The sequence below is a fragment of the Arachis hypogaea genome, chromosome 7 (genome assembly GCF_003086295.3).
Source record: "Arachis hypogaea cultivar Tifrunner chromosome 7, arahy.Tifrunner.gnm2.J5K5, whole genome shotgun sequence".
NCBI lineage: Eukaryota > Viridiplantae > Streptophyta > Magnoliopsida > Fabales > Fabaceae > Arachis > Arachis hypogaea.
In genome coordinates, this window is record NC_092042.1 from 6,798,973 (window position 1) to 6,811,593 (window position 12,621).

Genomic DNA, 12,621 nt, shown 5'->3' on the forward strand with positions numbered 1-12,621 from the left:
AGACCATTATTTTTTACACTTTCTGATGCACTAAATATTTTTTATGCTGATGGATCTATCTGAGCTTGATAATCATTTGAAATTTTTTCTTTGTATATCGTCCCTTTTCAAAATCTTCACTGCAACATCCTTCCCATCACTTTTCAGCAATGATATCCAACAACAATGAATCAGCAAAAATGAAATTGTAATTAAACCTAAACAAAATTCAGCAAACAAATCAGAAAATCCAAACCAAATGAAATTCAAGTCCAAGAAACATAAAAGCATGATGGAGTATCACTAGTGGATTAACAGCAATACTCAAGCATAATCCAATTGATTCAACAATCATATTTCCGCAAAATTGGCTATAACATAGTGGATTAACATGATCAAATAATCTTAACAACTCCAGCAAAATAGCAATAAAACAGAAAATCTCTACACAACCCAACAATATTCAAACTATGCCAGCAACAATTCCTCCATTAATTCAATAGAAAGTTAATTAAACCAGTTCAAATGAATTCAACAGCATATTCCATCAATTCAATCAGCAAACTCAGAATAGTTCCAAACACTTTCAGCAGCAATTTTTCAACAAAAAGTCAGTAAACTCAGAATATTTTTAATTTCTCAACAAAATCCTCAACAATTTCTCAACACAATCACACAATTAACCCAATAGTTTCAGCAACATATTCGTAAAAATGGGCAGTAAAACAGTGAATATCCACACAATCAAACAATTTTCACACAATCTCAATAACAAATTCTCCATTAATTCAGCACAAAATAGCAAATCATGAATACAATTAACTATTTTCAAATAATTCCAGCAACAGTTATAGCAAATCAACAATTTCAATGCTTTCAGCTCAAACGAATTCAGCAGCAATTTTCAGCAATATAATTCAATCTAAACACTTTTCAAAACCTAATAACCTAAGCTAATCCTATCAAACAACCTATTTCCACTAAAAGAAAGTAAGAAACCAAGCTGAACTAATGATGAAATCGATTGAAAATTAAAACTGAAGTTCTAATCAAAACTAAACCAAATTAAACTGAAATAAAAGAATTAAAAAATTGAGTTTGTTCAAAACATGTGAAAAATAACAGAGTAAGAAATTAAGAAAAAGGTTGAGGTTGCAGCGGTAGTGGAGTTAACCAAAGTGCGTCTCTAAGCTCACTCGAAGGAGGAGGAACAGGGGCTGTCCTCTGTTGCGTCGAAACTTGGATGAGCTTAGGGAGTTTCGGCTGTTCTACTGGTTTAATATTGGAGAGTGAGACAGGATGGCACAGAGAGAGGGGCCGGAGCTAGGGTTCGGTGGCCCTGGGGTTGTGGCGGCGACGAAGCAGAAATTGGTGCGAAGGTCTCACTACTAGAAAACTAGTTATTACAGACGGATATTTCCGACGGATTTTATCCCACAGAAATACAGACGGAATTTCAGAGGGATTTTTTGTCGGAAAACAAAAAAAATGAATTAGGATAAATTACAGACGGAAAATAGAATCCATCGATAATTTCGTCGGTAAAATTAATTTTTTTTCGTGGGAAATGGTTACAGACGGAAAATCCGTCTATAATTAAATAGACAAAACGCTGCATTTTATTAAATTATTATAGACGGAAAATTCGTCTGTAATTTAAATTTTTCGTCGGAAATGTTGAGGTAACCCTAATTTTATCACCACCTATTCACACTCCATTCGAGCGTTGCTGTAGAAGGTGATGTCGTACTCTTCGCCCTCATACCTCGAACTCTTCTCCTTCGGTAGAAGGTGCTGTCACCGCCGGCGGGGACAGACTGTGGGTGCCTTCGTCATCTGGGAAAACTCTACTCGGCCCTCTTCGCATCGTTCCTCCTCTCCTCGCTGTCGCACGAAGTTCTGAGTTGAGCTCGTGGTGTCGCCGTTGCGAAGGGTTCCTCCCCTCCTCGCCGTGCGTTGTTTCTGATTCTCTGATCCTCGCCATTTTTTATTTAGGATTAAGCTAGCGTTTGTCTTTGATTTTGTGATTTTATTTCTGATTTTGTGATTTAATCTCTGCTTCCTTTAATTCTCAAAGGTGCTTGATCTGCGCTTTTGCCTCTTATTTCCATCTCTCTCTCTCTCTCTCTCTCTCTCTCTCTCTCTCTCTCTCTCTCTCTCTCTCTCTCTCTCTCTCTCTCTCTCTCTCTCTCTCTCTCTCTCTCTCTCTCTCTCTCTCTCTCTCTCTCAGTAGCCAAAAAACTTGTTCTTGTTCTTGTTCATGTAGTAGTTGCTGCGTGTATTGGCTTTGATGTTTGTGCAAAGGAGTTGACGATTGACCAGCCTTGAAGTTTGGTAAATGTGGTGATTCATATCTTCAAAATTTGCTTCAGGTGCCACTCTTCACCACCACCGCTTTCAGTTTTTCAAACCTAATTTCTCTGTTTATTCTTTTGTTAATTGTTATAATTACTATTTTTTATTTTTTATTCATATTAATTTTTTGTATTGTTTGCTTGATGGAGTATATTTTCTTCTACGATGATAAGCTTGTTTTCTTTTTTCAACTTTCCGATTTGATTTTATTTATTTTGGAGTTGATGGATGATGCTGCGGCTCCTAATCACTTTTTCAACGAGTTTGTGGTTTTGCTTGTGTGGCTTCTGTGTTTGTCTCCTTGTTTCTATTTTAAGATATATGCCTTTTGTTTTGACTTCTAGTCTCCTTTAATGTAACCTTGAACCCAAACGTCTCATTTTAACTTTGGCTAAATTTTTTTGGACAGATATCTATTAGTAGTTGGTTGCAGTAATTGTATTTAAATAGTTCAGATTCATGGGGTTATTCAGGTTATTTTCATTTTTTGGTCCGCTTGTTAGTTTTGTATTTTTGTGGTGTACTAGCATGCTTTGAATTGAAACTCACTTATGTTTTTACTCTTTAACAGTTCTTTCATTTTACCAGTTGATGATTGAAATTGATACTGGGTAAATACTTTCATTTGTGGAGTCAATGCTACAAAGATGAGTGCTTTTGTATAGCAGTGCCTCTAATCTGTTGCCAATAGAACCTGTGTATATTATTAGCGGTTGAAGCGAGAGCTTATAAGATGATATGATCTTGTTGTTTTCCAAAGTCAGTCCATCTATTTATTCCTGTCTGATGATTTGTAATTTATCATGGTAATTTTTGATGAAATATATGCTATGAACAGAACTGGAATTCTGCATTAGAAACTACTATATTTACTGGATTCTTAAATAAGAATGCTAAATTTGCTACCTAATGTCAATGGATAAAATCAATATTGATGAGGTCCTTCATTGATCTGATGGCTTTTTTGGTTATTTTTCTTGTTTAAACTTTAATGATATATTATTTTTTGGATGCTGAATTACTGATTGCAGTATTTATTTTTTTAATTCTATTTATTTATTTATGGGTATGAATCACACAGTTTTTCGAGTTTCTGGTGTCTATTGACTTGTATGATTCACCTTTGGGAACAAGTTTACCACTTCCACACATAACAAGTTCGCAAGTTTTTTATTAGAATGGATTTCTATAAAATTTTCGTTATCCATTATACTTCTGTTTGCCTAAATGGTTACTTCAAGATGAAGTCATTCACCAGTTGGCTAAATGATTTTTAATATGAAGATTATTTAGTAATAGTCATTGTTACAACATCTTATTTCTTAATGTGTTACACTGACGCATCCATATCCAACCTGCAGTTGCTTTAAAGCATGCTAAAGAAGGAACAGAAAGCTCAGCTTTCTGGTTTGCTCTTGGAGGAAAACAGAGTTACACCAGCAAAAAAGTCAACAATGACATTATCAGAGAACCACATTTGTTTAGTTTCTATTTTAATAGAGGTATCATCATATAAGTACTTCTCCATATAATTATGAAACTCCATATTTGTTTAATGATATTCAACTAAGCTAACCATTTTTATTTTGTATATTCTTATGCAATGTCGATGCACCAGGAAAGTTTCAGGTGAGTTTGTGATTACCACATTATGTAAACTTTCACACTCTTGCTAGGAAACCAGTCAGCAGTAACTCTGTAACTATAGGTTTTATTTTTCTTCTAAATCTACCTTATACGTTACTCTCCAGGTAGAGGAGGTGTACAACTTTTCCCAAGATGATTTGTTAACAGAGGACATCCTCATACTAGACACGCATGCAGAAGTGTTTGTTTGGATTGGCCAGTCTGTGAACCCAAAAGAAAAACAAAATGCTTTTGAAATTGGCCAGGTACATAATGCTATCAATACATATACTTAGCAGAAGTATATCAGATATATGTGTGATTTCTGAAATTGATTAGGTAATCCATGTGCATGTCCATGTTTCAAAATGAGCTACCTTATGGATTATTTCCTGATGCAATGCAGGTTCAGGGGAACTCTTTCCAGAAAAAGGTGACATTACTCTTCGGGATTCGCCATGCTGTAGAGGTATAGACCTGAGTTATTAATTCTGATGACAAAAGTTTTGCTATTTTTCTTACTCTAATGTTGTACAGTAAATATGTTGTGCAATGAATATCTGTTTAACTATGCTTGCTGAATATGTTGACAGGAAAAGTCTAATGGGCCAAGTCAAGGGGGACCAAGACAAAGAGCTGAAGCTTTGGCTGTCTTGTCTAATGCCTTTAATTCATCTTCTGATATGACATCCAGTATGGTATGGCAACATGTTTAAGATTGTATAAACTATGTTTTTCTTTGTTGTTTTATAGTCAATGAAATTCAACCAAAAGTAGGTTCTCCTAACAAGAGGGTGTAGGATAATGATAAAGCATTTAAGCATATTGTATATGGTATTTTTTCTTTTGTTATTAGTGGTAAAATTAATAATTATATTTAGGTAGGTACAGGTTCAGATTTTTCCATCTTTGCCAAAAAGAAAATTGAAGGAAAGAATATCATAGTATTTAAATTAAATTTGCCAAAAAGGAAAATGAAGGAAAGATATCATAGTTTTTAAATTAAATTGAACATCTCCAAATCAAGTCATAGATCATGATGATTTTATACTCCGTTGGAACTTGCCTTTCTTTCTAATACTTTTTACTCTCACAGTCATAGGATAGATTGAATGGGCTGAATCAAGGAGGACCAAGACAAAGAGCAGAAGCTTTGACTACTTTAAACTCTGTATTTAAATCATCATCCGGAACCAAAAGTTCTAGCCCTAAGACAATTGGAAGAAGTCAAGGATCACAAAGAGCAGCAACAGTAGCTGCTCTCTCTCAAGTTCTTACTGCTGAGAAGAAGAAACAATCACCTAATTCTTCTCCTGTGGCAACCAGAAGTCTTGTTGTAGAAACTAGCACTTCCGGTGAGAAATATAGCTCTTATTGTCTAAGTTAAATGTGTCACAAAAGAAAGATTAGCTATTATGAGAAGGTTAGAGCATCAAGTAGTTCTAGTGCAGTTTCACTACCACGGCCACCGCCGCCACCCTCAATATCTTCGAATGAGGACTATGATGATGATGAGAATGAAGATGACACTAAAGACTATAGCTGATAGTTTTAGTATGGTTGAACAATATACTAGGAATTATAGTTGATGATCAATATATTTTGTTTATGTTTTGAATTATATTGACTTGCTTGTTTATAGTACTTCATAATACGATGAATTTGTTTATTTCTTGAAATATTATAAATATTCGAATACAAATTAGATAAAAATTTATATTAAATTTATATTTATTTTGTATGAAAACAAGTTTATTTTGCAATTTAAAAAATAAAAAAATTCTATTTTACGTTACTGACGGATTTAGAGATGAATTTTCTGTCTATAATGAGAACGTGGGATGATTTTCCAAAGTTCAAATTACAGACGGAAAATCTGTCAAAAAATTCGTCTATAATTACAGACGAAAAATCCGTCTGAAAATCCGTCTGTAATTACAGACGGAAAATTCGTCGGAAAATCTGTCAGAAAATTCGTCGCCTTTGGGAAATGGATAGAAAATTTACAGAGGAAAAATCCGTCAGTAACTGATAAAAATCTGTCTTTAATTTTCTGACGGAAAAAAATCCGTCAGTAAATAATTTCTGACGGAGCTTTTACAGAAGGACAAAATCCGTCAGTAATTTCGTCGGTAACCAAAAATCCGTCTGTAATAAAGACCAAATCCGTCTGTAAATCTGTCAGTATTAATCCATTTTTTAGTTGTGTCTGATTTGCGGAGAGAGAAGAAGAGGGTGGTGTGGCTGAGGAGGATAGAGAGGGCTTTGCGTTGGGTGGTTCGGTGACGATGACAACGGAGAAGAGTGTGTATGGCGCGGCTATGGGAGTGGGAGTGGGAGTGGAAGTGGAAGGGAGAGATGGAGAGAAGGAAAAAGGTTTTTGTGCGGCTACAAGAGTGTGAGAGAAAGAAAGGTTTTTACAGTTTGTAATTAGGGTTTCTTTAATCAGTTTTTAATTATTTTAATTTTAAATTAAAAAATTTAAAATTAATTATTAAATAGAATTGTTTAAAAAATTGGCTGATTTATGTTGTTTCTTATACTTTTTCTTTGAAATTTTAGATTGATTTAACAACACTAAAATTAAAAGTAAAAATCTCAAAACTACGAGTCTGAATGTGTCATATTCGGATATTTATTTACTTTAATATAATTCTTAATATATCAATTACAAAAATATTAGAGAATAGATAATGTTATTTTTATTTTAATAATACATTTTTTTATAAATCTATATAAATATATAATATAATAAAATTATGTATGGAATGACGAAAATAATATTATCATTTTCTAAAAGAATATGTTTATTTTTGGTGAAAAGCATATATAAAATCTTCAAAAAGTATTGATTTGTCTCAAAACATAAATAATTAATTAAATAATACCTTGTCATTTATTTTAAGGTAGCTAGGGACTACGCAGTCTTTGGTGAAAATAGACATCAAACAAATTGGATATATATTGCTCCAAAATAAAATATGAAAAATAAAATAAAATTTTCTTTTATAAATTACTTTTACAATTTTTTCCTTTTTGGGTCCACCTCCCACTACAACATTTATGGGCTATTGTAACATATGTTCAAGATAACACTTAAAAAAAGTTGCCTAATATATATAAAGGTAACTTTTTATACTAATAGTAATAAAATAGTATTATAACAATGAATTTTTAATAACACACCATAAGTGATGCTATTGATAAATTAGGAGACACTTATTAAGTATTGCTCTATTAAATATACAAAAACAACTATTATAAAAATAATATATTACTTTTTTTAAGAGTTGTCTTTAAATTTTATTTTAAACTTTACTTCTCAAGTGTTGCTTAAAATTTTTAATATTTTGTTAAAAAATAAAAATAACTCAAAACGACAAGGCTAACTATTATGCGGAGAAAAATGGAAAAAAAGAAAGAAAGAAGAGTCTTTCGTTGTTAGCAAAACCCAACCCTAATGAAATCCATAACCCCAATCCATTCCAAATGATTCATTCCTCTCTGGTTCTTCAATCCATTCGATGATGACTCGCGTTCCTTTATTGAGCTTCGATCTCAATCTCTGCTCGCGAATGTGATTCGATCGTTGAGCTTTGATCTTCTCTGCTCACGAATGAGCTTCGATTCTCTGCTCGTTGAGCTTCGATTCTCTGCTCCTCTTCTCATTGAGCTTCGATCCTCTCTGCTCGTGTTCATCACCGCCGGTCACTGTTCGATTATCACTGCTCGTGTTTTTTGTAAGATTCTCGTTTCGGCATTATTCTGCAGTTACTGATGATTCTACTGTTCTTTCTCTATTCTATTTTAGCACCTTTTTGTGTTTTGAATCCTAATTTTTGGTTAAACTTGTTGCTGTGTATATTAATTTTAAACTTGTTCCTCTCTATTTCCTCTGTGAGTTCACTTTCTATTTTCATCTTCACTTCTCTGCGATTTCGCCGATGTTAGAATCGGAGCTTCACGATTTATTCGACGACGCCGATTACGCCGCTTCGCAGCAACAAGTAACACTGTTTCTCTATTCCTCTCCTTTCACTTCACAATTTCTCCGGTTCCGATCCGATTGCATTTCAATTAGGGTTGCACGATTCAATTGAATGGTTCACTATTGGATTGCTTTCTTAATTTTTATCATTCCAATCACAAATTTAACTGAGTTGATGTTTTTTTAACATATATAATTTGACTGGGGGGATGATGATTAACTTAAATAACATTTACTACTTTTCTGCCAGTATTGAATTACCTATGAGCTTCACAAAATAATTTCTTTAGAATATCTATTTAATTGTGTAACGTGTCCTATTCAAATTTGCAGGCTGTTTTTCTGTTAACTTTGGTTGGATCAGAAGTTGCATATTCTGCTGCACAAGTTACAGTGGCAACTCTTTCGAAGGCTTACAAAACAACTAAAAATCATCGATCATTCCCAAGAAACACATCACTACAACGTGAGAATGGTGAATATCTTTGGCTTAAGATTACAAGCTTCTGAATTAATTAAGATAATGATCATAATGGAGGTTATCTTGAAATGGATGGATCAATCTTCATCATGTACTTATTGGACTAGTTTTTGAAACATTGTTTTTCTAAATTATTATTATTAACTGCCAGAAATTGAGTATTCACATTCCTGGCCTCATGGTAGCAAAATCTTGTTCCCCTTATTTACCACGTGTGCAACTCAGTGGGTCCCACCCTTACATTTGATTGGTTCTTCTGCTCTCTTACTTCATAAATATATTATTATTGCAGTTTGCACTTTTGGTATGTAACATAAGCTTGTTACATGTTAATAGAAGATTGTGTCATGTGTTAGCTTTGTTATTGGTATGAAAGTTACAGCATGAAAAAAAATGAGAAAAAGAAGCTATTACTTGGGTATATCACACTAACCTCTTGTAAAATTTAGCTAATATAAATCATGGTATTTATCTATTTGCCATGCCTACACTACGTTTCCTACCAGAAAATAAGTGTCATGCATTAAACACTATTAGCAAGGCCATTAAAAGATACAATTGTCATGTATTTTTCTTGATTTGGGGATTTAAAAGAACAGCTTAGCTTCCAAATGATATAGATACAAGTGTTAAACACTTGGATGATCAAATTTATACCTCCTGTACTTTTCAACCTTCCAAGCTTTTAATCACAACCACATTAATATATTTGGTTATTAAGTATCTTAAAAATATTAATCAAAATTATTTATATTTTTTAATGGCCTTGCTAATAGTGTTTAAAAGCTTTTGTTCCCTCTATGTACAAAATTCATGAAAATAGTAGATTGACTAAAAGGGAAGGAGGTGGTGTGTTGGGAACAAACTTTTGTTTTGAAAAATAAAACCATGAACTTGAAGCTCATCATACAAAATTTGAGTGTGGAATTGCAAGCCAAAAAGAGTTCATATATAGAAAAGAGTGGAAAAAGACAAATATTAAAGGTAGAAGTTGGACAAAGTGAATGCACAATTGAGACAGATTAGTTGAAGAAAAGTTTATGAAACCAAATGCATAAGGAAGATAGCAATAAGCTGATTTTATTATTAGCATACTTAATACGTTTACTGGAAGAGATGGTGTTAGGAGAAAATGTTAAGAGATGGTAGATAATAATGTACATCATGAAAATAGAGTGACAGGGGATGTTGGAAGACCAATCCAAAAAGAAGCAGCATGAAAATTGGTGGTGCATCATCTAGAGAAAATATAAGAAATACATTAATAGAAGAAAGGATCATAGAATTTAATTGTTATTCATGTTTGTTATTTTGCTTTGTTTTAGTTGTTGAAACATTTACATTCTTTTGTTGTATTTCTGTACTTATTTGATTTGTGCTTAATTTTAATGACAATACCAAAAAAATTTGATTCATAAATCAAAACACTTCTCCTTAATTTTGGATTGAGTAAATAATATCGATGTAAAAAAACACGTACCATTATGTTCAAACAACAACTTTTCTTTTTTCTCGTTAGATATTTCTCTTGAAATAAATTAATTCATATTTTATACACAAATATGAATCAAATAGTCACAAAACAGAATGCTTTTGTTTATATAAAACCTGCACTCTCTTGTGTATATAAAAGCTGGACTAAGTGCAGAATCAGATTGATTCTATGCAAGTCACAATTCATTTTCACTCGTACTCTTTCTCATCTTCTCTGGTTTCTCCTTCTTAATCAGATTGATTCCTTCACTCATACTTGGGTATACGCAGCTGAACACTAAGTGCAAATTGTTGCGGCATGACCTCGTAAGATATTTCTATCTTATACTTATTTGCTTTTATATGTTTATGTTATTCTTTTGCACTTTTTTATGTAACAAAATACTGATTATTTAATTAAAAAATTAAAATATAAAAGCATTTTTATTTTAAAATATATCTTTTCAAAAGTAATTATTTTAGCTGGTGTTTAAGACCATAATCATTTTTAGTTTAATAGTAATATCACTATGAACAATTAGGTTTTCCCAGGACTCATCCAAGAACTGGATGAGTTTACCAAGACATAGCCAAGAGTTTAGAGACGGCGTCAATAGATTCTTGGACTATGCTTACTCCGTTGAAAATCCTCAAGGAGAGGAAATTCTATGTCCTTGTGCAAAATGTTGCAACTTCCTTTGGGGTCAAAGAGAGTCTATTTATAGCGATTTAATATGCTTTGGATTTGTCAAGGGCTATACACGATGGGTTAATCATGGGGAAAGTGTAATTGGTATGGATTCATGTGGAAGGAGAGGAGGAACATAGTGGAGCAAATGCTAATGAAGTTGGAGATGATGATGATGATGATTTCTCGGATGATGAGGACTATGTTGGTGAATATGAAGATGAAGTTCTTCATGGTGATGACAATCACCTTATGGAAACTAACAATGTTAAAGGTGCTATACTTTATACATAATTATCATTTTACTCATTCATTAGCATGTATAGTTATATAATTCATTTAAATGGTTAAATTGCACATATTTATAGATACTCCAAAGACTAGAAGGACACGAGCAAAAACAAGGTATGCTAAAATCCATGCAAGAAGTTGGGAAGAAAGAGAAGAAGTGACTTTTTATAAAGGACAAGCAGTGGGACCAACTCCAAGAAGAGTGAATGATTTAACTTACTTTATTGGAACAATGGGAAGGAATAGCGATTTCATAACATTGATGTACACTAGTTGGAAAGCTGTGCCCCTCAAAGTCAAAAAGCGCATATGGAAATATATTAATGTAAGTGTTTTATTTCTCATCTATTTTTTATGATCTGAAAATTTTCAATTTTGTATGGCTTAGCTGTAGTTTTGTGAAAATATATAGCTGCTGTTTTACACTGCAGTTTTGTCTTTGGTTTTAGTGTTCTTGAATTGTCATTTATAATTTTTGTTTTGTACTTTTTCGTAGTCAAAGTTCATTCTTCCAAAAGAGGGGAAAGGGTGGGTGATGACTGGTGTTCGAGAAGCTTGGAAAAGTTACAAAACAAGAATCAAGGGAAAGCATTTTGAGAGATATAACAACATTGAAGATATGCTGAAAAATCGCCCTTTAGATATTCCAGAAGTTCAATTTCAAAAGTTAATTGCATATTGGAGTATTCCTTCTGTTAAGGTGAGTTGTAGAATAAATAATTCTGTTTCTTTGTCTTTTTTTATGCTTTTAGTTTATTACATATAACTCCCTTTAATTTTGTTGGGTATAGGCTCTATCTCGTTTAAATTCTGAAAATCGTAAAAAGCAACAACATCAACATCGAATGGGACCTATAAGTTTTGCAAGAGTGCGTAATGAAATGGTAATAATTTTGATTTTTTATAAGTTTTTTCTTGTTGTATAATGACCATCTTAAAACTAGATAAATATTATTTTTGGCCATTTTTAATACTCTTTCCCCTTACTTGTAGCGTGAAATGAATGAGAACAAAGAAGACCCATCACAGGTTGATGTGTTTGTTGCAACTCGAACTGGACGAAAAGGAAAAGAGCTTGATTCAGGAACACAAACTGTTATTGTAAGTCATAATAAGTTGAAGTAGAACTGCCTTAATTTACAAATTGATCTAAAATAAAACTACCTTAATTTACAATATTATTTTAAGTCAGATTGTCCTATATAAAACTTAAGATCCTATCCTGAATATAAAATCCTGGATTCTCTTCCACCCTTAAGATTCCCACCGGAGGGTTTAAACTAAAAAAATGTATTGTTATAGTATGTAATATGTATATATCTTGATTTTAGAGCCTTCAAAGTCAATTCCCGTGTCCTTTAAGAGTTTGGGATTTGGTAGGCATTAATTTAAGACAGCTTGCATTTTTAGGTTTGAAATCAATCAAATCATCCTTTAATTTTTGTCATCTATTTATATTTAATGGGTAGCTGATATGGACATGACTGGTAAACAGAGCTCTCAGCCATCAACTTGAATAAAATGTGTGTTTTTAAAATACATATTATTAAGTGAATATAATTTTTGTGAAAAGGACATAAAATTTAAGTTTTAACTTTTAATATGTTCATTATATCATTATTAAAAGTATTAAAAGTTCCCCCAATGAAGTTCTCATCTCAGAAACTTCCATTAATGCTGCATCCCTACTCTCATTTGCTTTCATTAACTCCCTCTTGAGTGTCTTAATTGAAACTATTC

The 12,621-nt window shown here is 32.6% G+C and overlaps 1 protein-coding gene across 1 annotated transcript; it reads left to right on the forward strand.

Annotated features, from left to right (window-relative positions):
* Positions 1-10,666: 10,666 nt before the first annotated feature.
* LOC112701052 (uncharacterized) lies at positions 10,667-12,006 on the forward strand. Its single transcript, XM_025751853.1, has 6 exons — positions 10,667-10,670; positions 10,715-10,864; positions 10,959-11,206; positions 11,378-11,581; positions 11,673-11,765; positions 11,875-12,006. Exons 1-6 carry the CDS (start codon positions 10,667-10,669, stop codon positions 12,004-12,006), a joined length of 831 nt encoding a protein of 276 aa, XP_025607638.1.
* Positions 12,007-12,621: the final 615 nt, after the last annotated feature.

Coding starts and splice junctions, on each gene's coding strand:
- LOC112701052 (XM_025751853.1), top strand. Junction 11,207..11,377: donor GCATATGGAAATATATTAAT/GTAAGTGTTTTA, acceptor ACTTTTTCGTAG/TCAAAGTTCATTCTTCCAAA. Junction 11,766..11,874: donor CAAGAGTGCGTAATGAAATG/GTAATAATTTTG, acceptor CCTTACTTGTAG/CGTGAAATGAATGAGAACAA.